The 26,439-nt window shown below is 41.6% G+C and overlaps 1 protein-coding gene across 1 annotated transcript in view; it reads left to right on the top strand.

The window, feature by feature from the left end:
• APBB1IP (amyloid beta precursor protein binding family B member 1 interacting protein) overlaps window positions 1-26,439 on the top strand; it is a 103,557-nt gene extending 77,118 nt beyond the window's left edge. The window contains 7 exon segments of the mRNA XM_070433183.1: window positions 881-1,024; window positions 5,129-5,239; window positions 12,550-12,648; window positions 13,688-13,802; window positions 21,724-21,827; window positions 24,335-24,526; window positions 24,528-26,439. Of these exon segments, the coding sequence (XP_070289284.1) occupies window positions 881-1,024; window positions 5,129-5,239; window positions 12,550-12,648; window positions 13,688-13,802; window positions 21,724-21,827; window positions 24,335-24,526; window positions 24,528-24,842 (1,080 nt within the window). The 3' untranslated portion in view covers window positions 24,843-26,439.

Raw genomic sequence — 26,439 nt, 5'->3', positions numbered from 1 at the left:
GGTCAGGGCTGATGGGGAGGTTATGGCTCTACCCTGTCACACACAGAGCAGGGCCTGTGGGGGGGGGGGTGGGGGAGTTGAGGCGCTGCACCCGGTCACACACAGAGCCACAGGGCGATCAGGAGGTTTGCGCTGCCCCCTGTCACGCTGATCTGGTGCCAGGAGGCCTCGCGGCTCCGCTGATCCCGGTGCTGGGAGGCATATTACCCTTTTACTATATAGGATAGAGGCCTGGGGGCCGGCTGGTTTGCCCTGAAGGGTGTCCTGGATCAGGGTGGGGGTCCCCACTGGGATGCCTGGCCAGTCTGGGTGAGGAGCTGAGGGCTGCTTTCAGGCTGGCAATTGACTGAAGCTCCCAACCGCTCCTTGTTTTCTTTTTCTTTTCTTTTTTTTTAATTCTGGGCCAGCTTTAGCTCTGGCTCTAACTCTGAGGCTTCCGCTGCTATAATCAAAACAATGTATAACTCTAGCTCTGAGATCCCGGCTGGCTGAAAGCTTTTTTCTGGGGTTTTGTTTAGCTTCTATATTTGTTACAAAGTTTCTTAGAGTTGCAGCTCAGAGGCCGGCAAGTCAGGCGGGAAAGTTGGAGTCTGCAGTCACTGGAGCAAGCAAGCCTCATGTTCGCTTCCAGCTGCCTGGCTGCCGGCCGCCATCTTGGCTGACAGTTAATTTGCATAAGGATATGCTGATTAGCCAATGGGAAGGGTAGCGGTCGTACGCTAATTACCATGTTTCTTTTTTATTAGTGTAGATACCTTCAATCAGAGCTGTAGACAAAAATGACTATTAGCTTAAAGGCTAGTTTGCCACAGTTTGTTTAAATGTGAACAAAATGTATTTTACCTTTCATGTGTTTATATAATTGGAATCTCAATTTCAGGAAAGCTTCTGTGGAACATCTGTCATTGTGCCAGAACTTGAAGGAGCTCTTTATTTGAAAGAAGATGGAAAGAAATCCTGGAAAAGGCGCTATTTCCTTTTACGAGCTTCTGGAATTTATTACGTACCCAAAGGGAAGACTAAGGTTAGAAAGGGAAAAAATCTAGTAAAAAAAGTGTCATGGAAGTGAAACTAAAGAAGTCTTCAGGTGGCAATTTAAATACACTTACTTTGTTGTGAGAGTGATGTTATTACAATATTTATACTAATATTTACCCTATTGGGATAGATTTATAGAAATCCTCTTGTAATATTTCCCATAGCTCTCTCCTGAAGGTGAAGAATTTTATCTGTTTAAAGTCAGGTTTCAAAAATTATGACCACGACCTAGCTAGTTTGACTCAGTGGATAAAGAGTTGGTCCATGGACTGAAGAGTTCTGGGTTCGACTCTTATCAAAGGTACATACCTCGGTTGCAGGCCTGATCCCTGGCCCCAGTCAGGGCGGGTGCAGAAGGCAACTAATCAATGTGTCTCTCTCACATCGATGTTTCTCTCTCTCTCTGTCTCTCCCCCTCCCTTCCACTCTCTAAAAAATAAAATAAAAAATCCTTGGTGAGGATTAACAGCCACAACAAAAAAAATTATGCCCAACGCATTTTTCTAGAGATTAATTTGTTACTTTGTATACTTATTCCTGAGAACTTTTCCCCCCTATTGACTATTTTGTTCTATAGTCGTAGTAAAATTTCTTTTATCTGGGATCATAGAGGTATTAGAAGTCTTGATAGATCTTCATTTAGATTTTAGCCCTTAACCTCTGAACATTGAGTTGTCTTCTGAGGTGTACTCTATGCATTTTCCTAATTTAGCAGAGTTCCTCGGACATCATTTAATTTTTACTTGGTGATTGAGAGTTAGTGCCTCAAATCTACAAGCATAGAGCAAGTTCTTCTTTGAAATACCATTTTGACTCTCATTTTGAGCATTATCTTTTTCAAAGACCCTTCTTAGAAGCTCAGGGCTTTTCCACCTTTTGTTTATCTTTTAAAACTTTAGAATCTCTCTCATCTCTATCTGGGGTGAGCCAGAACATTTTGCCTGCACTGCCCAATCCAGGACACCACCAAATAGAATATTCACAAATTGCAGGCTTCTTCTGATAGGCTTGACCCACAACCCCATGCAGGTGAAGTCGTGGTGAACATGCAGGTCTGCTCCCAGAATCTATAAGACAATGTTATCTCTATTGGAATGCAGGAGAGGCATTGTGGGTAATGCTTGGTCCAAGGCAGCTACTAGTAGCTCCTACTGATACAGTCCCAGCTGTGCCATCTTCAGTCCAGTCCTACTCTGGGGACATCACAGTTGACCCACTCATGATTTGTTTTATTTTAGAATGCTATGTCTTTGGCATTTACATATAAATGAGACATAGATAAACCTTACAATAGGACAACATACTTTCTCTCACAGCTGCTACTAACAGTGGAGTGGAGGAATTAGCCAGAAAGTCAAGAAAAAGAATAAAAATGTAATTATTGGAAAAGAAGAGGCAAAAATTATCTTTATTCACAGTTGACACAATTGTCTATCTAACTATATAAGACACTCAAGACCAAATAAACTTACCAAATAAGAAATTGTTTTCCTTTACACAAACAATATGCAAATTAAAATATAAAACAAAAGGTTTCATGCATAGCAGAAATAAAAAATAAAAAATACCTAACAATCAACAAGAAATGTAGAAAGCTTATGTGGCATAAAATATAAAATTTAATAAAGGAAGTTAAATAACTGAATAAATAGAAATGTAACATGTTACTAGATTCTTCCCCCCAAATTTTCTATATATTCAATCCCAAGAAAAATCTCAGTTGAATTCATTTTACTTGAAGTTCACAGACTGTTTCTAAAATTAATCAGAAAGATGACACCACAAAAGTTGTGAAGAACATTAAGGTAGAATTCCTCCTCAAAAAAACATTAGGCAAGCCAGAACAGGTTTGGCTCAGTGGATGGAGCGTCGGCCTGCGGACTGAGGGGTCCCAGGTTCGATTCCAGTCAAGGGCATGTACCTGGGTTGCGGGCACATCCCCAGTAGGAGGTGTGCACGGGGCAGCTGATTGATGTTTCTCTCTCATCGATGTTTCTAACTCTATCTCTCTCCCTTCCTCTCTGTAAAAAATCAATAAAATATATTTTTTAAAAAAATTAGACAAAAGTAGGACAGGTAGAGACAAGCAGATGAACAGAGAGCCATCTAATAGAAAGGAAATTAAAGTAAGCATTTTACAGCAATGGGGGGGGAATGTGGTATTCAATAAATAGCATTTGAAAAATGTACATCCACTTGGAAAAATAGATTTAGGCCTTATACCATGTTCTAAATTAAATTCTAGATTAATTACACACATTTAGGAAAAAGAAATATAAAATCTTAGAAGAAACATACATTAATATTTTCATAATTAGACATGGAGTAGCCTTCTTAAGCAAGACTAAAAAACCCAAGATTATAAGGAGAAAATTGACAGGTTTGACTGTACAAAGTTGTTCTTAATTCCCCGTAGCCAAAGATCCAAACAAGAAATTAAAGACTAGCTATAGAGTCTGAGAGTACATCTGCAGCATGTATAACCAAGTATGAAGACCAATAAAATACAAAGAGTTCAGCAAATTGATAAAAACAAAATAAACATACTCATAAAAAGGGCAAAGCTTATTTAGTGAGAATTGACAGAGAAAGGAATATTAGTAGCCACTGAATAAGTTAAAAAGTTGCTCTATCTTACTAAAAGCAGGGAAATGTAAATTAAATAGTGAAATATTTCCTCCCATGAGATTGATAATATTAACAATATTGATACTATCCAAATTTCAGCAGGAGTGGGTAAGAAAAATGGCACTCTCTTGCACAGAGGTTGGAAGGTAAATTGGTATAAAATGGTATTTATAGTAAAATTTCACTCATGTTTCAAAAATTGTGTGTGTAAGAATATGTATATATGTATGATATCTCCACATACATATGTGTATAAATGCTTACCCAAAAACATGTGGAAGAGTACTACTAAACTATTAACAATAGTATTTATAGAGAAAAGAGTGGAATTAGAAAAAGGAATGATGAAGGAAGATTTTCATTTTATTAGGTATATATACATTGTTCTTCAAATTATAATGAATGTGTTTTATTTTTCTAATTAAAAAGTTAAAACTTTGAAAATCTAGAAGAAAATATCATACAAGAAAAAAAACAACAACTATAAATAAAGGAATAATTGGGCACTGAGGTATAGCAATTCTGCCCTTCACTCTCTATTCATTAACTAGATAAAGAATTATAGAATGTGATGGGGAGGGGGAGAGTAATAGAACATATTTGTAACTAAAGTGTAACCAAATATGTAGATTAGAGGTAGCAGTCTTCACAATGCATGTTATACATGGGGGAGAGATTTCTGTTTCCATAGCAACACCAATAAAGAGGAAGTATGAAAGGAATCTTTTTTCCTCAGGAAGAAGTGCATGAAGTGTGTGCTGTTTTCCTGAGCATCAGGTTTACCTCTCATTGTTCCTCCTGAAGGGGACTTTTTTTTTTTAATGCTCCATCATGAAATCCATCACTGACTTAGAATGGCAAAAGCCAAAATGACATTTCTGATAAAGTGGCTGGTCACCTTGTCTTGTCAATAATGATGCCTCAAGGTTAACTAGTCAGCTCTGACCCTGGGAGTCCATGTGCAGGTGCCAGAACAGCAGTGGAATCTTTCACTCCACTCTTGGGCCTGTGGCACACCGTTTTGCCTTAGGTAAACTCCTTTGCCTCTTAAAATGCAGGCTTGGCATTTAGAAAACTAAACATGATAGATAGACGCTTCAATAAATTACCTAAAATTTAACATTTTTCCACCGAAACCGGTTTGGCTCAGTGGATAGAGTGTCAGCCTGCGGACTGAAAGGTCCCAGGTTCGATTCCGGTCAAGGGCATGTACCTGGGTTGCAGGCACATCCCCAGTAGGAGATGTGCAGGAGGCAGCTGGTCCATGTTTCTCTCTCATCGATGTTTCTAACTCTCTATCTCTCTCCCTTCCTCTCTGTAAAAAATCAATAAAATATATAAAATAAAAAAAATTTAACATTTTTCCACTAAAACATCATTCTTAGTTGTGCCCTTAAAAACAACTTTGGAAAAATATTAACCGTCAACTGTGTTAAGGTTTGTTTTTTTCTTTCTCTTTCAGACATCTCGAGATCTGGCGTGTTTTATACAGTTCGAAAATGTCAACATTTACTATGGGATTCAATGTAAAATGAAATATAAAGCACCCACTGACTACTGCTTTGTTTTAAAGGTATGTTGTAAGAAGTCTTTACTTTATGTCTATATGCAATGTGAGTTAATATTTCCTTTTAAGGAAAAAAAAGTCAAATGTCATATAGTTAACCACAAGTATAATATAGTAAGCTTTTTATTTTAAACCAATATAGGAAAGGAGAAAACATTTCTACCAGCTCAGATCATTTCCCAAGTCTAAAACTTTACAGCGAATCTGTCTGACAGCTTGGCGATTACCAGAGGGGAAGTGGAATGGGGAAGGCAGAAGAGGATAAAGTAGGGGAACAGAGGTAAACGGTGATGAAAGGAGACTGTACTTGGGGTGGTGAACACACAATACAATAAACACCTCAAACCTATATAATTTTATTAACCAGTGCCACCCCAATAAATTTAATTTTTAGAAAAAGAAAAAATTAAAATGAATCTGTATGGGCTTCTTCATTGCTTATGAAAATGAAAGCTCTACACTTTGAACAAATTTTATGTACAATTTTATTGATAATACTGAATAAGTTTTTCAGTTCTTTACTTATTGGACCCTTATTCCATTGTAAGAAGATTTTAGAAATTAGGAACTTGACATGTCCGGGTTGTGGGCTCGATCCCCAGTAGGGGGCGTGCAGGAGGTAGTGATCAATGATTCTCCCTCATCATCGATCTTTCTATCTCGCTCTCTCCCTCTCCCTTTCTCTCTGAAATCAATAAAAATATACTAAAAAAAAAAAAAAAGGGATGATGACTGGGAAGATACCAAGAGCTAATTCACAATTTTAAAAAAAAAGATTCATTCATTTATTCAATTTTCATTGAATGCTAGCTATCTGCTAGGCACTGTCCCAGGTGCTAGGAATACAGAAGTGAACTGAACATATGATAATCCCTGTCCTCATAGAGTTTACATTCAGTGTGTGGGAAATGGTAATAAACAAAAAACATGCAATGTGATGATAAGGCTGTGGTTATGAAGCAGGGTAGAGGACAGATGTGCCCGGACTGGGGCCAGGAGTTCTTTGGATGAGGTGTTCAGGGAATAGCTCTCCAAGGGAGACCTTCAACCAAAAGATGTGAGTGAAGTGAGTGAATAAGAATTACCTGGAGGAGACCATCCCAGGAACAAGAACAGTAAGTTCTTGCAAAGGCCCTGAGGTGGAGCCTATTGGGGTCAGAAGGGAGAGAGAGAGATGAGGAGAATGCCCTGCCTACTGCAGGTTCCTGCACTTCCTTCTCTGTTCCTGGCATAGGAAGGGCAATGAGAATAATGGCAAACACTTAGATAACATCTGGGTTGAGTGTTTTAAGGATTTTACATATACGAACTCATTTAATCCTTTTATCAACCTTATGAAGTGAGAGCTGTGATTCTCCCTCATTTATAGACATGGAACCAGAATGAGGCCGCTACTCTCTCAGACACTATTTACTAGGGAACAAAATATCTTCTCTTACCTGCCGTACACCATCGCCAGCGCCCTTGAACCGTGTCTTCATTGTGTTCCTATCTGACCCTGTGGTCCAGGTTTGGAATCCTGAGACCCTGAGAAATGACCAGAATGAAGGCCCTCATATTCATGTGGACGGTTCTATGCACTTCATCTCTGAAGTGTTGCCCACATCTCTCAAGTAGGGAGAAAAGTTCTGAAATGCTGGTCAGTAAACTGGCTGAATACAGATTCCAGGGCCCTGGACCCATTGAATCAAAATATTTAAGGATGGGGCCTAGGAATATCCATTTTTCTTAAGTTCAGTGTCCTAAGTCTAAACAACAACAGTCAGGACTTAGCTGGTGATGAAATACCCTCCCAAGTGGACAAACAGGATGAAAGTTGTCAGAAGGAGCAAAGGCCCAAGCCCCAGCGCCAGGGCCATGGACTGGAGCAGGGATGGCCGGCTGGAGAAAGACAAGATTTCGGGCCTAGAAATCCCCAAGATGGGACTTTAGACACAGTGAACAGACTCAGCTTCCTGTGCCGACACACATTTGGGACTAGGTCCTAGAGTCATGGCCTAAGTTGAATTATCAGACTGGGACCCAGGTTATCCTGGGCGCTGCTGCAGATGGAATGCTGGGACCCAGGGTATTGGAATAGAACTTTTAGAACCCTCATCTCCAAGGCCTGTGTCTCCAGGAAAGAGTTGGGGCAGAAAGCTCAGAGGTGGAGAAGCCCGAAGGCCTCATGGATCTAGGAACCAACAAGATTAAGGGGCAACCCTAGCGGAACATGTATTTCCTTCTTTCTCACAGCGTTGATCTGTTCTGGCCTCAAGCCAGTTTCTTCATGTGCCATCACCCTGCTCATTTTGCTCTTTTGCATGCTTGTCAGTTCCTTCCCAAAATATTGGGAATATTTATTACTTTGCTGAGTATAAGGCTCTGTCACCATTTGGAGAACTTATTTGTTTATGAACATTTTGGTCACATATTTCCCTTTCTGTCCACTATGAAAAGAATTGTTGATATTCAAATATTGCACTGGGATAAGCATATTTGCAGAATTCAAAAAATACACACATACATTTCAAAAGGAATGCAACATCTGGGGAAGTATGTTAAGAGATTGAATGATTCCACCCTAGCCAATTTGGCTCAGAGGACAGAGCATTGGCCTACAGACTGAAGAGTCCCAGTTCGATTCTGGTCAAGGGCACATGCCTGGGTTGTGGGCTCGATCCCCGGTAGAGGGCATGCAGGAGGCAGCTAATCAATGATTCTCTCTCATCATTGATGTCTCTATCTCTCTTTCCCTCTCCTCTCTCTGAAATCAGTAAAAATCTATTTTTTTAAAAAAAAAAGAAGATTGCATGATTCCGTGGACACTGACTGATAAGTCCAGCCAAGAAGGTTTTTATTCCCCAGGCACCCCTTCTACTGGTAATTATGGTGTGAGCCTCCTATTCATCTTTATTTACTCAGCAGTTGGTGTATTTCTTAACACCCAGAAGTATTTGTTGAATGTGTGGGGCCTTGGTTCTAGTTAGGGTTCTGCCACTCTCTTTGGACTTGGACACATGGCTTACTCTCTCTGGCACTTGTAAGTTCCCTTTTAACAGTAATGTTCTGCAATTGCCCTGACCTCTGTGCTCCGTGCTGAGCTTCTCTCTTTTTATGGTAGAGACAATCAAACCAATTGCAAAAGAGTCTAGCTTGTGGAACTGAACCAGCATTTTTTCCTTAAACCGCTTTGCAATTAATTTTGCAACAAAAGGCTCAGTTAGGCAGTAAACCCCTTGGCAAGGTCCCAAAACATGACTGGAGAACCAGCACAGCGACTTGCTATATGATGGCCGGGGAGCTAAAAGGATTTCTGTGTTAACAAGGGAGCCGGGAAGGAGCCTGGTGTCTACCAGGTAACTCATCTTAGAACCATAAAATCTGAGCATTGCAAGAGTCTCTCGAGGTCATCTGATGCTTAATTCTGCTGCATATGTTCATAGTACACATGTGGTGTAAGGACATCAGTGAGGTTACCCCTCTAATGTTGGAGAAAAGGAACCAGGGTCTGTACATCTGTCTCATCATAGAAGGAGCCACTGATAGAACGCAAGTTCAAGAGTTCTTGCCTCTCTTTTATGCTCAAAAGCCATATGTTTAAGGGAATGGCCACATTTCACTCTATTTGGATGAAATTGTTTATTGTGCTATTTCTGTGGACACCTCTACTTACGTTGCTTTGTGCATTTCATTGCAAGCACAATGCGAGTTATAGTCTGCTCCTGGAGGCCTGGCTCTCATATGACATGCACCAAGTAAATAAATAAATAAATACTTTCAATATGGCAAAACCAAAGTAACAATGTCACCTTTTTCAATTTCTCAGAAAAAAACACAAACCTGCTTTCTAAGAACAATTATAAACATTAAGTTGCTGAAGTGACCATGTTTTCCCCTCCTATTTGACAGTCAGAACAAGAACCTTGTTCCAGGTTAGGGAACTGTGTTTCTGGTGCTGAAAGAGGAGGATTTTGGTTTGTCTCTGTGAGTTTTATGTCGAAAGGAGTACTTCGGGCATCTGTGGAATGTCACATTCCATTCAGGGAATGAGTCCTCAGCTTAGTGTACTTTTCATCAGTGTGACCTGATTAATTCATGTAACAAATCCTTTTTTTGCTGGTGGATCACATTATTTGAGTTGATGGTCAGTTTCATTTTTAAGGGACTCAAATGGGATAACATTTACAAAAATGAAATCTAATATTCAGAATTAATAAGGAAGCATTGAACCCCAATAAAATCGTGTTACACATTGAAAAGTGTGTGTTGCCATCTACTGGCCAGAATGGAAAAGGACAGGCAACATTCAGGGGCCTAATGTGGAGCTCAAGAGAGAGGAAGCCTGTGGAACTGGTTCAAGTGATGCTGACACAAATTCTGAGGGCTGAGGGACCTCAATAAAGGGAACAGTTTATGCAGAGATAAAAGTATAGCCCTAGCCGGTTTTGCTCAGTGGATAGAGCCTCGGCCTGTGGGCTGAAGGGTCCCAGGTTCAATTCCAGTCAAGGGCACATGCCCAGGTTGTGGGCTCAATTCCCAGTAGGGGCCGTGCAGGAAGCAGCCGATCAATGATTCTCATCATCGATATTTCTCTCTCTCTCTCTTTCTCTTCCTCTCTAAAATCAATAAAAAAAATATTCTTTTAAAAAATCCTATATAATAAAAGCATGGCATGCAAATTGTCCCCTTGACCATGAGTTTGACCAGGGGGCAGGGGGGATGGTGAGGGAGGCCCTGGCCGGCAGCAGGTGGCCGGGGGAAGGGAGGGAGTGCATTGGGCCTCTAACAAAAGTATAAAGGTAGACTTTAGTCAATTGGCTCAAAAGCAAAAAGGAAGAATTTTTTATAATTTCTGAATTTTTCTGAGGCATCTTTAGAGTTTGGAATTTTGGCTTAATAGCTTGATAAAAGTGCATGAATTCTAGGGGGTAGGACAAGAGATTCCAAGCTTCTAGTGGGCCATGGGGTAAAAAATATAATAACCTGTCTGAGCCTCGCTTTTCTCATTTTTAAAACCAAAAATTACTAACCTCTCACCAAGCTTTCCAAGTCTCTGTGGGTCTTGTTATTTGTTCTGGGCACAGTCAGCAATACCACTGACTCTTACTGGCTGTATCATTAGATAGATCAGCAAGGTGACTACTCCAAATGCTGCTTCTCAGATTCAAACTGAAGTTCAAAGCACAATGACCTTGGCTAAGATCAACTTTGAAAATAGCCACTTCCTTGAAAGTCAGTGATTAAGCCAAAAGCAAAACTGAAGTGGGGAGATCTGTGCAATAAATACTCTGAGGAGAAGTGGACAGCTTCATTCCCTTCCTGCCCACGGAAGGTGGCTTCCAGCTCTCTTGGCATTCTGCTGGGGTTCTTGTCCCAGCATCAAGAAGGGTTCAGGAATCTGGAGAAGGCTGTGCGTAGATGTTAAATAAGAATCTGGGGACTAATAAAGAGTCCGGAGATGAGATATAATTTTGAAAGGCATTTGGGGATCAGAGGAGCTTAGCTAAAGGAGCTAAGTTCTAAGGTCTTAAGTCTAAGGTCTTAGGTTCTCTCCTCGTCCCCAGGATCCTATGCTTTTTATTAACACAACTTGTCCTGAGGCGAGGCAGAGATATACACTTCAAAGGGTCAGGGTTTAGTACAGAGTCCATTGTCAGAGTGGTGGGGGAATTAGCCTACGGCTGTTCAGGTATTTGGCCAGTAGGAGGCAATAACATGTAGATTAAGATGCCTTTTAGCTGTCTGGCAGCCACAATCAATTTAATGTTTCCTATTCAGGTTTGAGGAAATGCTCTTAGCCATTTCCAGATGCAGATGACTACATGTGTGACTCAACCCTGTTGAGTCTCCAAGTCTCATCAACCTTTTGATGAAACTCTTGAAATTGTGACATGCTGGAATTGGTCTCTGGCAGCATTCCATCTCGCTTTCAGCACCACCCGCAATTTTATGCTGATCCTAGTAGGATTAACGAACTCCTCTGAGAAATGGAGGAAGATAGAGGTGGTGGCATGTGCCTGAGCACACACACAAAATGGTTATGGTTGGAAATTATTTCTCTCTGTATCACAAACTTTATGAAAAATTATAAAGACCCATGAAAATGTACATGGTTCTCATCTCAGAACCTAGATTTGGTTGCTGGCCCCTCGCCTTATGGCCATAAGACTTCTGGCGAACAGGAATTCTTGCACTTGTTTATTTCTCTTAGCAATAATTTCCACCTCTGGCCCGGAATACTGAGCATGTACCAGGCCATGTATGAAGCCCTGGGGGTCTTAATCACTGAATGGCAGACATGGTTCCCACCCTAATGGAGCACACAGGCTACCAGAGACAGAGACAGAGACATAAAACAGAAATTACAAAGGCAATGAGGATTCAGAAAGATGGGTGCAGGGGGATCTGTATGACCAGGGACCTGTGTTTCTCTTTCCCTTCGTGCCTGCCCATATCACTGTTCTCACTGTGAGCTCTGGGAAGGCCTGATGATTCCTAGTGCAACACCCAAGGACATTGCCACTTGAGATTCAATAGAATTATTGCATCTCCAGGCCATCCATCCAGAGACCAAAAATGGCCCATTTGGGTAGGAGATCACAGTTAAGAAAGGATAATTCTAGAGCATCAGACTACAGACTGAAGGGTCCCAGGTTCCATTCTGGTCAAGAGCACATGCCCGGGTTGCGAGCTCAATCCCCAGTAGGGGGCATGTAGGAGGCAGCCAAATAATGATTCTCTCTCATCACTTGTATTTCTATCTCTCTCTACCTCTCCCTTTCTCTCTGAAATAAATATAAACATATTAAAAAAAGAAAGTATAATTCCTAAGTAGCAGAAATAACCTTAGGGTTGACTGGGAATCACAAAAAACATTATTAATTCTGTGACATAAGAATCATATTAGGTAAATTCCCTAATCTGATAAATGGAGAAATTTCTTGTGGGGCTAGAAAAATGATAGTTGTGAAAGCTTTCAAAGGTTAAAAAAAGCAGAAATGAAAATTATAATTGATAATATAGTAAGAAGTGCTTATGATAAATCATGTCCCAGATTTCCTAAATCCCTTCAAAATTTAGCCCATTTTAAAAGTATCGCTCTTACCAATCCTAAAATTCCTCCCAGTACCTATTGCCACCATCTCAGGAAATCACATACATTGTTAGAGTTTTTAAATCTTTTTGAAATATTATAGAATTATACACCTGAAACCTATATGATTTTATTAACCAATATCACCCTAATAAATTCAATTTAAAAAGTTTAAAATTTTTTTGAAAAGCACTAATGAATGAAGAGTTTATGAATGGCCTTCGATATGACTATTTTCTAGCATCCCCAAATTCAGAAGGAGTCCCAGTACATCAAGTATCTCTGCTGTGATGATGAAAGAACTCTAAACCAGTGGGTCACGGGAATACGAATCGCAAAGGTGAGTGAGCATTTGGACTCCACCCTATCTTGAATTTGAATTTGCTGACTGCCTGGTTGGCCTGGGTCCAGTCTTTGTGTTCTTGTAAAACAGTTGATCCATTCTTAACAGGTCAATGCCACCAATATTATATTATTTATCTGCCCACTGTATTTTTTAAATAGGTGACAGGGATAGAAACATAGACCTCTCCAATGACCTGAGAATCAGAGGTTTACTTTCACATGAGACTTTTCAGATCTCTGTTTACTCATGGAGAGCATAGTGTGTAATTAAGAAACATGAGGTGTAATTACATACACAAGGTATAGAATTACACAAAGACATATAATCAGAATTCCATAGCTAAAGCTCTCCTCTAATATTTAAGTAAAAGTAGTAACTGTCTCTGCTAATCTGGAAAATTATTTAACACATGAAATAACACAGTTAAAAATCTCAGATATAAATTTTTACTCCCTAAAAACTTTACTAATAGCCTACCTGTTGACCGGAATTACCAATAACATAAACATCCAATTAACACTTTTTTTTCATCCTCACTGGAGGATATGCTTATTGATTTGAGAGAGAGAAAGAGAGAGAAGCAACAATCAGTTGCCTCCACTACACATCCCAACCAGGGATCTAACCTGAAACCTGGGCATGTGCCCTGAACAGGAATCAAACCTGCCACCTTTTGGTGTATGGGGCAAGGCTACAACCAGTCGAGCCACCCGGCCAGGGCAACACATATTTTATATGGTATATGTATTATATACTGTATTCTTATAATAAAGCTAGAGAAAACATAGTATTAAGAAAATTATAAGGAAGAAAAAATATATTTATGGCATTTATTGAAAAAATCTGTATATAAGTGAACCCACGCATTTCAAACCTGTATTGTTCAAGGATCGACTGTATTAAAAAAACAACTTGGGAAAAGAGTAAAAAGAGTACGCATGAAGTATTTCCCCCCTCAATATGTAAATTGCAAATGAGTGCAGAATTTGGGATAAATAGATGACTTTTTGCTTCTTTTGTGTTTCCTCCCTAGTACGGAAAGACTCTCTATGACAACTATCAGCGGGCCGTGGCAAAGGCTGGGCTGGCCTCTCGGTGGACAAACCTGGGCACTGGCAATGCAGCTACACCAACTCCGCCTTCTACAGGTACCACACAGAGCAGGAATTCTGACACCTCTTCGAGCTCAGAGAATTAGGGTTTTGGCCGGTGGTGCAAGCTGTGAAAGAATTCACAACTGAGAGAAGAGATGGATGCAGAGAAAGGGAGTTTATTTTACTTTCCATGAAGGGAAAAGGGCCAGTGCATTGCTAATCAATACAAGGGCAAGAAAGGAAAGTGGCTTCCCCTTTTAAGCCCTGGCTGTTGTTAAGCAACAAGGGAGTCGAGCACATATTAGGGGGGGTTATAGTTTGTTCCTCAGGAGACAGTCGGGGCAGATGTCCTAAGGAGGTGTCTTTATCAGCATCTTCACAAGCCTGTAAAACATGCTTAGAGCAAACGCTGATGAAGAGTTCAAAAGAGGCTTGTTTGAAGGAGAGGGTGAAAGGGCTTTTCTACTAATTATCCCTGAATTGTGAAAACAACAGGTAGGAGGATGAAAGAATGTAGCCTTGAAAGTAACTGTCCCTCAGTTTGAGCAGAGGAGCTGTTTGAATCAGAGAAGCTAACAATGTTGGGGTTTAATTACCAGGTGCTCCTCATAAATTGTGGAAGGCTACAGCAAAGGAAAAGAAAGGCCTTTTTCTTGTCCTTACACATAGCTCATGTTCAAACTTATCCAACACATCTTATAAAAACAGAACTTTGTAGACAGTACAGAATATATTTCTCTTCTGATGGTAAGGCTCAAGATCTACACATAGTGCCCTGGTCGGGTGGCTCAATTGGCTGGAGCGTTCTCCCACACCAAAAAGGCTGCGGGTTTGATTCCCAGTCAGGGTACGTACCTAGGTTGTGGGTTTCATCCCCTGTCATGGCAGGTACAGGAGACAACCGATGCTTCTCTCTCTCTCTCTCTCTCTCTCTCTCCCCTGCTCACTCTAAAAATCAATAAAAAACAAACACATAGCTACACAGATACACACCTGTATCTGTTTCTTTATAACTGACTTTTGGCAGAGCTTTGACCTTTTTTTCATGATATGCTTGTGGATCAGATGGTGGTCACCAGCTCAGAGTGAGCTGGTAGGAAGCTGTTTCATCAGAGTACAAGTGTTCTGTTTGTCCAAGGCTTCATTAGTCTCCACCACACTGCCCACACCAAGGACAAGATCATTCCCTGATGTTTTGCCTCAGTGACATCATGGCTATATCTTTGTATCCAATCCTGGACCCACATTTTTAAAAATATTTTTATTAATTTCAGAGAGGAAGGGAGAGAAAGAGAGAGATGGAAACATCAATGATGAGAGACTCATTGATCGACGGCCTCCTGCATGCCCCCAACTGGGGATGGAGCCCGCAACCCAGGCATGTGCTCTTGACTGGAATCGAACCTGGGACCCTTCAGTCCGCAAGCCGACACTCTATCCACTGAGCCAAACCAGCTAGGGCTGGACCCACATTTTTTTTTTTAAGTTTTTTTTTCTTTTTTTTTTTTATGAAATTTATTGGGATGACATTGGTTAATCAAATTATATGCGTGTTAGGTGGATATTTGGATTGCTTTTTGTTGTAGTAAATGGACCGTTGTGAGAGGTAGCATTTTATTATCTTTTTTATTTATTTATTTTTTAAATATGTTTTATTGATTTTTTACAGAGAGGAAGGGAGAGAGATAGAGAGTTAGAAACATCGATGAGAGAGAAACATCGATCAGCTGCCTCTTGCACATCTCCTACTGGGGATGTGCCCGCAACCCAGGTACATGCCCTTGACCGGAATCGAACCTGGGACCTTTCAGTCCACAGGCCGACGCTCTATCCACTGAGCCAAACCTGCTAGGGCTGGACCCACATTTTAAGGGTAGCATTACAGCTCCTTGTTGTGCCTCTGAGGGCAGGGCAATGAGGGATGAAATAGGGACTACATGCAGCGGCATATAGCTTGTGGTTCTTACAACAGCCCTGCAAAGTATAAATTATTATCCCCATGCCACAGGTGAGAACACTGAGGCTGGGAGAAACTAGTATCTTCTCAGTGGCTGAGCTGGAATTCAAACACGTTTATCTTTAAGATAAATAATGGTGAAAGAACTGGAGCCAACTATTAATGGCGGAAAAGTCTGGTCAGTTTTCCAGTGTTGAAGGGGGGTCATAGCAAAGGCCAGCATTTATGTTCTTTGCTGCTTCAAAGGATAAAACCAACTTGAATGTGCGGAAGTTGCAGTGAGGTCAACTAGGCTTAATCCACTCTCAGCACCATCTGTGTGCTGATTGCCTATAAACATACAAATCACTCCAGCCTTCTCTGTTGACCTCCAAACCGATGTATCCAACAGTCTGCTCAATGGCTTTCCTGGATACATCACAGACAGCTCAAACCCAACATCTGTAAAACTGATCTCATCATCTTACCCTCCAAACTTGCTCCTCCATTGCGGTTCTCTGTTTCCATAAATAAGATCATCATCTACCCCATTTCTCATGCAGGACAGACCCTCAAATCCAGTCACTCCTAAATCCTGTTGATTCTTCCTTCTAACTATTGGTCAAATCTGTCCTGTCTTTTCATGTCATCAAACCCAAGCCACCGTCATCTTTCACTTGGCCTCACCGTCATCTTTCACTTGGCCTCATGCATTGGTTGAGTTGAGTTGGCCTCCAGCTAAACCTGCATTTGCAGGCTTCTCCCCCTCCATGAGACCTTCCCCTGCCTAAAGAAAGCACTTTGGAAACTTGCCACTGCTCTCAGATAAAGTCCCAAGTCCTTAGCAAGACCAACAAAGATGCATAATATGTGTTTATCCATCTCTCCTGCCTCTTCTCCCTTCCTATCTTCCTGTTCCTACCACATATACCATTTGCTTTTTCCCAGTTCTGCAAATCCCCCAGCACCATCCTTTCTCAGAGACTTTACAGATGCTGTATCCCTACCTATCCCAGGTCTCAAATGAACTGTCTTTTGTAAGCCAGGCATGATTAATAAGCCATGGGTGATTATAATCTGTGAGTTCCTCCCTCTAGAGCAGCGGTTCTCAACCTGTGGGTCGCGACCCCTTTGGGGGTCGAACGACCCTTTCACAGGGGTCACCTAAGACCATCGGAAAACACATATATAATTACATATTGTTTTGTGATTAATCACATGCTTTAATTATGTTCAATTTGTAACAATGAAATTGGGGGTCACCACAACATGAGGAACTGTATTAATGGGTCGCGGCATTAGGAAGGTTGAGAACCACTGCTCTAGACTCTGATGGAAAGCACGAGGCCAGGGGCCATTTCTCTCTTGTGCATTATGGTTTCCCCAGAACCAAGTGCAATGCCTGGCAGATAATAGATGCTTAGCTAGAATTAGAAGATGGTTGGGACAACAAATGAAACAATTATTTAATAGCCATCTCATATGGTGATTAAAGAAAATTGAATATATTTAAGGAAAGGGGACAGGGTATCCAAAGGGAAGGGCTGGCTACACAGTACCGAGCCAAGGGGACATTGGGTTGATGATGGCAGCATCCAGGATGGAGTTTCATCCTTATATGCAGTCACTGGTGGGAAACTTGTCATCAGTGGGTTTGAGGGGCTGAGCTGGTGGGCGTGAAATATGGATGGAATGCAGGTGTGCTATCAGATGTTTTCAGGACAGTTTCAATTCCTTGTATGGTCTGACTCCTGGAGTCCATTGAATTTTTCCTGGTGTTATGTTCCCCTGTGGTGGGAAGCTTATAAATGGCTGTTAAGGATTGTATTGCCCTATAGTCCTAACATAGAGTTTCTCTGAAGATTAAGTAAAATAATGTATGTTAATGTCCTTCATGCTAAATGCACAACAAATGTTAGTTCCATTCCTTCTAAATGATTGCTTAAAGCCAGTTTTTGAAGAACACCATTGCAGCAGTCAGATGAGATTTCCATTGATTAAAAAGATGGATCTTGTACATGATGGACTAACCCTTAGTACAGTGGTTCTCAACCTTCTGGCCCTTTAAATACAGTTCCTCATGTTGTGACCCAACCATAAAATTATTTTCGTTGCTACTTCAGAACTGTAATGTTGCTACTGTTATGAATCATAATGTAAATATCTGATATGCAGGATGGTCTTAGGCGACCCCTGTGAAAGGGTCGTTCGACCACCAAAGCGTTCGCGACCCACAGGTTGAGAACCGCTGCCTTAGTAGCTAGTGAATTAACCCAAGTTGGTGCTGCTGTAGAATCTTATTTGTCAAAAATCCTTAGGTTCTGTCATTGACACCAGCCCTACAGAGAACAAACATGCTGAGATTTTTTTTAAATAAACCATACTGGGCGCCACCTCTGCTTATTAATAAAACTAGAGGCCTAGTGCATGAAATTCGTGCGCTTGTGGGGGGTCCCTCAGCCCAGCCTGTGCCCTCTCGCAGTCTGGGAGCCCTCAGGGGATGTCCGACTGATGGCTTAGGGCTGATTCCCGCAGGGAGCGGGCCTAAGTCGGCAGTCAGACATCCTTAGCGCTGCCATGGAGGCAGGAGAGGCTCTCGCCACCACCGCTGCGCTTGCTAGCCGTGAGCCCGGCTTCTGGCTGAGCAGTGCTCCCCTTGTGGGAGTGCACTGACCACCAGGGGCAGCTCTTGTGTTGAGCATCTGTCCCCTGGTGGTCAGTGCGCATCATAGTGACCAGTCATTCCACCATTCGGTCGATTTGCATATTAGCCTTTTATTATATAGGATGCTTCAGTGACATCTAAAGAGAAAAAAGTCCTCAGTGTAAACTTTCTTTCCGTTTATATCTTAGAATTTATTGCCATGAGCACTGGCTGTGTAGGATGTTAAGTTCTATAGTAGTGACTAGTGTGGAAGGAACTGAAGGTGAGTTTAAAAGGGAGTGAAGCACTTTCAAACAGAAGGTGAAGTTCATTCTTCTCAGTATGTACAAACATACACATACACAGTGACCATGGTCACATCTTAGCAACAGAGACCTGCTTGAGTTCAGTTCTTTTCAAGTTCAGTTCTTGCCAAATATTATTTATTTTCAAAGCCTCTCTCTTCATCTGAACTCACAGCACAAAATAAGTAGGGCTCTCCAAAAATGTTGCAGGGACCTATGTCCATCCAAAGGGCCTGGTCAAAATCAAGCTCTATGATCCTTCCACCACCCACTCCCCCACAAAAAACAGTTAAGGTGAACCTCAAAAATGGTGTTTTATTAAAAAATGTGCTTTGCCCTGACTGGTTTGGCTCAGTGGATAGAGCATCGGCCTGCAGACGGAATGGTCCCAGGTTCGATTCCGGTCAAAGGCATGGACCTAGGTTGGGGGCACATCCCCAGTGGGGAGTGTGTAGGAGGCAGCTGATCCATGTTTCTCTCTCATCGATGTTTCTAACTCTCTATCCCTCTCTCTTCCTCTCTGTAAAAAAATCAATAAAATATATTTTTTTAGAAATATATGAAATTTAATCTCATTTTTTTTAAAATGTTCTTTGGGGTCAGGAGTTACTGGCTGATTGCACTTACTTGAACCTCAGGCTGTTTGGGGCACTGGTCAAGGAGCCCCCTTCACCCACAGCTGCCTGCCTGAGTCATTGGCCTACAGAGTGGGGTTCCCTCAGAGAGGAGTGATCCCCTGACCTTGAAATTACACACCATAGGTCAGAACAAGAACGGGGGCTGAGGTGAGTGTGGAGCTGGCACGAGCTGTACCTGGGAGAACATGCTGTGACTTCACTTGGTAGGGCTGGAGGCAGTAAGCCCGGGTCCCATTCTGCCTGATGCCTCCTCAGCTTTAGCTGGCAACTTTTCTCTGCGGATCTAGAATCCCTTTCTGCCCACCTCCTCCCTGTAAGGACAGAAAAGGGGCCTTTCTTTTCTTTTCTGTGGCCTTCTACAATTTATGAGAACACCTGGTAATTACTTCAAACCAAAGATTGTTAGCTCCTCTGATTCAAACTGCAAGACAAGATAAGCTGCTCTCAAGCCTACATTCTTGCATACATACCCCTTCTCCTTGTTGTTTTTCACAACTCAGGGATAATTAATAGACAGTTCCCTTCAAACAAGTGTCTTTTGAACTCTTTCATAACTTTTGCTCTAAGCATGTTTTACAGGCTGATAAAGACACCTCCCTAGCACATCTGCCCAGACTAAAAATCAAATTTTCAAATACAAACCCCTTGATGTCTGCTCAATTTCAGCCCAACAAACCCCCCTGCCTTCCTTGTCCAAGGCTTTAAAGGGGGTGGGGGGGTGCTTTTTGTTTTGATTAGCAATGCAGTGGCCCTCTACCTAAACTTCCTCTCTGAATCTCTTCTTTAGCTGTGCCCCAAACCCTAACACTCCCCTTTCTCTTTTCCTGCCCTCTCTTCTTTACATTGTTGAACCTGAGTCCTGGAGAAACATGCCCAAGTGGTGCAAGGTCGCTGGCTGGGAGGCATAATCCACATGGGACCCACGTGTTTCTGCTATGGTCATCCTACTGAGAAAACATGCAGGCACTGTTCTACATCCAAAGTGCTTAACAATAAGTCATTGATTTTTTGTTGTTGTTAATCCTCACCCAAGGATATTTTTTCTATTGATTTTTAGAGTGGAAGGAAGGGAGACAGAAAGAGACAGAGCCTGGCCAGTGTGGCTCCATGGTTGAGCGTTGACCCAAGAACCAAGAGATCTCCAGTTTAGATTTCCGTCAGGTCACATGTCCGGGTCTCGGGCTCGATCTGCAGTAGGGGATGTGCAGGAAGCAGTTTATTAATGAAGTTTCTCTCTCATTGATGTTTCTACCTCTCTATCCCTCTCCCTCTAAAAGTCAATAAAAAACATATTTTTAAAAATATGTATATATAGAGAGAAACATCAATTGGTTGCCTCTTACACATGCCCCTACCAGGGCCCGGGATCGAATCTGCAGCCCAGGTACGTGCCTTGACTGGGAATCAAACCCGAGATCCTTCGGTGTACAGGGCGATGCTCTACCACTTAGAAACACTGGCCAGGGCCATTGATTCTTGATAAATGGCAGTTTTTCTTTCATATTGGGCAACAGACATGGAGACTTTTTTGGTACTTATTAAATGACTTCATGACTTGGGCAACTACTGCCAGTCAGTCAACTTCTTTCTTAACATGACAACTGAGAGAAATCCAACCCAATGTATTTTAAGCAACAAAAGTGAGGGGGAGAGATTTATTAATGCACAAAACTAGGAAGGGCAGGGTTAGGCTCATTTCAGGCACCAAAGGGTCCAGGTTGACATGGTATCATCAAGATACTGTTTCTTTCTTAGGCACTGTCCCCATGAGGTGGCAAGGATTACCATGGAGTCTCTGGGCTTGTTTTTTTCACACAGCAAAAATCTTAGTTCAAAGATTCTCATCTCCGAAAAAGTCCCAGGAAGCGCTGTTTCATGCCCATTCCTAAGCCATCTCACTCTGCCCAAGAGGATGCCATCTTCCGCTTTGCCAGGCGGGGTGGTGGGACCGGCCCTTGGCAAACCTGTGGGCTAAGCAAGGGGGTACTTGGGGGAGGCTGCACATTTTGCTCAATTCCCTCTACTATTTTTGTGCCCAAAGTACTTTTTGTTGAGGATAATGTTCAAAAGTTGTTCCTGAACACAGCAGGGTATGAAACCAGATACATTTCAACAACAGGAATATTTTGAACGAGGTTTTCAAGGTTTATTCTCCAATGACCAAAAAGTGTTTAAAAGTGGAACATACTATCTTCTGGTTAATCCAGACTTTGTAGCCTGTACAAAGCATTCACTTTCCTGAACCATCTGCTGATCCTCATAGAAGTCCTGACATAAAATCTTGGATTTTTCCTAAGGTTCCCAATTAACCATACTATGCCCATGAATCCCTTTCTTTTGCATTAGAGCTATAAATGCATTAGAGCTATAAACTGCTTTCTATTTTCAGATGAACTTTCAAGAATGTTGGAAAGTCTTCCCCACTCATCTTGTTTCTCTTCCTTCCTCTCAGGACTTACAGCAGGCACCGTCCAGGCCAATGGTCAGATTCCCCAGGCTGCACACTCAGTGAGTGCTGTTCCCGAGGAAGTTCAGAGACACGTTGACACAACTAAGGTAGGCCCGAGAGTAACTGACACACCTCTATTCCACTGTCCCCTATAAACCCACATTCCATTCCAAACCATCAGTGGTGTTCTAATAACTGGTCTTTTAAAAAGAGAATACAGTAGTTAGTTCCAATGACTAAGGCCCTATAACTTCATTTAGATAATTGCTTTATATATTTTTTATCTTAAAATTACATAGACTGGAATGGAAAGTTAAAACCAATTGCCATCATACTGCTTTGGGGAAATGTACAAGTTTTATATTAATGCTGAGGATTGACAACTCTTTTTAATTTAGCTACATGTATCTGGCTGAAGCTATTTTCTTGGTTTAGTCAATGGTTTTAGACTCTCTGAAAGTAGCTCCTGGGTTTTAAGCCCTTGGGATTTCTACTTACTTTTTCTGAATAAATTAGAGCAACAAGTTAGTCAGAAGCCCTACATTAAATGCTTACTGCGTCCCAAAACCAGATTAGAAGACTACTACTAAAAGTATTTCACTATAAAACGTGCATTTAAATTTTTCTGTTAATGTTCTACATACATCCTCAGGGTGATGGAGAAGAAAATACATTTTAAAACAATAGCCAAATTGGTATACTATTCTCTATAACTCTTTTTTTTCTCAGTAGAGGGGGTTAATGAAGATTCATTAAATCCTTCTAAAAACTGTAGCTAGAAGCTATAATTTAGTTACTAGCCCAGTTGGTAACATTTCAATTTACTATACAGTTTCCTTGAATATTTCCCATGTGTGATTCAAAACAACCTTAAATAATTGCAGCTTTAAAAAATTTTCACTTCATTTCCACCTTTCATTCTGTCCGTCAGCCACTGGTGGAAACAAGTAACGTCACAAGCTGTGATTCTGCCATCTCAGCTCGCACTGTGCTTTCCGCTGTGCGATGTTCACGGTTTCTGTGGTGCCAGTTGAAGACAAACACTTTTAAAAGCTGAAAGCAATTAAGGATCCCAGAATAGAAATCACTTAATTATGTGTCACCATCAATTCCCCAACTGCCGGTTCAGAAATTTTTAAAAAATACATCACCAGTTAATTAGCTTATCATGTTAAGTAAATAAACTAAAATAGAAACTCTATTGTAAGGCACTTTGTGAGGGGAAGAAAACTTCTAAATGGAATCTTTACTGGGAAGAGGTTATCAGGCAAAGAAAGAAAGAAATGAAACCCCGATAAGATGTAAATTGCAATGATAATTATCACTAAAACAGAAGGATTCAATTCATCTGCCTGAAATTTCTGGGGAAGTTACATTATGCAAATATAATTTATTATGATCTCTTCTACCATTGGCATGCTTTTGTTAGCCTTTGGCCAAGTTTGATGTTCTGGTTTCTACCAATAGCACATGCTTCATGATCTTCCTCTTTGGAACCACTCACGTTTATTTCATTTGATTGCATCATAATCCTGAGACAACCCTAGATAATAATAGGGATTATAATTAGCCAGCTGGTTTTCACACAGCTAAGAAAAGGTAAATCCTTAAGACTCTAGACCAGGTGTGCACACTCCTGCTCTACCACCTGCCACGTCCCCTGAAGCTGTTAAGCCTATAATTAGCTCCTCCCTAGAAGCCCACAGTCCTGGGAAAAGGCACCTTTGTTCTCAGGGTGCCAGCAGGGAAACAGCTCTTGCCGGGATGGACAGCCTTTATGGTGGGTTTACACAAGGGTTACCTGTAGTCCACAGAGAACTGTCCTGGCTTTTTTTCCCTTCCAAAGTAGAACATTTGAGATTTGGGGAAGGTTTTGGGACACTCCTTAACCAGCTCTCTGCCACTGAGGGTATACAGTGGGGCCTTGACTTACGAGTTTAATTCGTTCCGAGATGGAGCTCGTTAAGGAGCTTGTTAACTCAAATTACTCTATCAACTCAATGCAAAAAATCAGCCGAGAGACAGCTGGTATCTCAAAAAACTCGTTAGTCGGAACACTCGGAAGTCAAGGCCCCACTGTATAGTACAAGGGCAAAATAACTGTAGAGACACCTGCTCCTGACCCCTGAGCTTCACAACCAGCCCAATCCAGACCAAGAAAAATGCTATGGATGCATATGCCTGCACCCTGGGGCGTAACTGGGAATTCCAGGAGAGCACCTTTACTTCCTTTTTAATTCCTGAGGCTAACTCCCAGGTAGCTAAGCTCTATCCCACTTAAGCTCTTTTAAAGACAACAGCGGTTCTGAGGAGATACATATATAGTCTAAATACAGTAGACAACTCCTCCCTCAATGCTGTGGTGCAGTCTTGCATTTACAGGAGACAGGGTAGGCTAGTGCCCCAGGTGATAATGTTAAAGGCCTTTTGGAGTCTGTCTCCTGTCCCAGAGGAAAGGTGAACTCCTGAAACAACCTTGTAGTCTCAGGGACTGAGGTACTGGGGCTCCCAGGAGCAGACACTGCCTCAGTCAGCCAGACCTCACACGTCAATGGAAATGTCTTCTCTACTGTGGCTGCCTGTCCAGAATAATGCTGTTGTTGCTTTGTTGAAGGACAAGAAGCCAGCTCTTGGTCAACCGGACCCAGGAACCCCCAAGGTCCATCACCGTCCAAAGTCCAGCATGCCACCGCCGCCTCCCATACGGCGGTCCTCAGATACCAGCGGCAGCCCAGTGATACCCGCCAAGGCCAAGGGCACCGGCTTCCCGGCCCCACCCGATGACTTTTTGCCGCCACCGCCGCCGCCCCCCACCTCTGGAGGACCAAGAGCTCCCGCCACCACCCCCTGATTTTAACGATGCGCCCCCAGACTTTGTGCCTCCCCCTCCGCCATCATTTGTAGGGGATGCGGGGTCATTACCGCCCCCTCCTCCGCCACCACCTGCCCTGGCACCCGAATCCCCGAGGCCGCCCCCCATTGCCACCAAAAGGCCTCCCATTCCCCCAAAGAGGCAAGAGAACCCAGGACCACCCAGCGCGGGGGCAGGAGGGGGCGGGGAACAGGATTTCATGTCAGATCTCATGAAAGCTTTGCAGAAGAAAAGAGGCAACTTGCCCTAAGGGAAACATACAGATATCTTTGATCGGCATAATCACTTCTAACCACAGATGTAGCTTTCTTACTTTATTGTCATGGCAGCTTGATCATTTTAGATAAAATATTGAAGTATTCTAACTAGAAATGATGTAAAACGTTTCACTGTTCTCAAGTACATTCATAACTATTAACCTAACACGGAATTTAGAATACCTGCCTACATGTACATATCTTTCCTGTGACTTCCAAGTCAGTGGAATGTATCTTGCTTTCCAAGTTAACCAAAATAATGTTTTATGTTCATTTATTTTATGATGTTCAGAGCATCAAATTAATAAAAGTTTAAATTTTTCCCCCAGGAGATGGTATTTCTAGAAATATCAATGTATGAATCTAATGCAATATTCACACTTTTAATAATATACTTGATCTTTTAAAAAGAGCTTTACAAATCCCACACCTTCTAAAGAAAGCATGTCAAACTCAAAGGCTAACATGGGCCAAATAAGGTTTAAGTTTATGTGGGCTGCAAAAAAACAAAAGCTTCAATTTTCATAGAAACGTAGGTTTATTTCTATAGAGACTAGCTGAATACAAAAGGCTGAAATAAATGAGTAAGAGTTAACATAAAATAATAGAACATTTTAATAAAAATTAATATTTTTTCTTGAACATTAACTTACCAGACACTGAATAACTGCACAAATTAATAACTGTAACGCAAAGAAACCTATTTTTCTTGTTCTCCGAAAATGAAATATTTCCTGTTGCACATACCAAACAAGTCAGTCCAAGACTAATGACGTGGCAATCGGCTGCTAAAATATCCGCTGCTAGTATTAGGGGAGAAATGGTGCACAAAGCACGTAAGAGAAATGAGTGCAACACGATTATAATAATCAGTCATTAGCGAACGTTGTAGTTCATTAATAATTATGTATAACAGGATATTATAAAAATTAAGTTATGAAATTTTTATTAAAACATTTCTTACATACCATTATATTGGCTGGGCCACAAAAATATTTATTGTGGGCCGTATGCGGCCCATAGGCCACAAGTTTGACATGCTCAGTCTAGTCTTGATGCATATTTTCCGCCTTCACCTCCATGACTTTCAGAATTTTCAGAAAAATGAAAGGGGAAAATTCTCTAAAACAGAACCTCATTGGCCTGGGGTGAGTTAAGGGTCATTCCTTGTCAAATCATTTGCAGCTGAAACTTGACAAAAGAGGTACTGGGACTCATCACTGTGGATTAAGAGGACCCGAAGAATACACCTGGGTGCTGGGAAGGGAAAGGGAGAGATGGTTGTCATGGGCTTCAAGGAAGACCCAATAAAACCAAAGTGAGTTTCCCTCCCCTGTTTCTTCCTCTGGGAGCATACAAAACTGACATGATTTGAATATTGTGAAGGTTCTGTTGTCACTTTGAAAGTATAATGCTTAATTTAGTCATTAAAAGGTGTATTACAAAAACAAACCTAGGAAGACATCGGGCCTGCAGATGTACTTAATCTAGATCCCCCAGAGCTGGATGATAGCCGCGTCTCCTAATGTCTCCACAACATACCCTCCTTCACAGGGAAAAAGCAATAAAAAATATTGGTTTTTGATCCAC

This window comes from Myotis yumanensis, unplaced genomic scaffold, assembly GCF_028538775.1.
Source record: "Myotis yumanensis isolate MYYU_CA2020_CCGP unplaced genomic scaffold, mMyoYum1.0.hap1 SCAF_1, whole genome shotgun sequence".
NCBI classification, from domain to species: Eukaryota; Metazoa; Chordata; class Mammalia; order Chiroptera; family Vespertilionidae; genus Myotis; species Myotis yumanensis.
The sequence above is the reverse complement of the archived record's forward strand: the minus strand, read 5'-3'. Positions and strand labels throughout refer to the sequence as shown.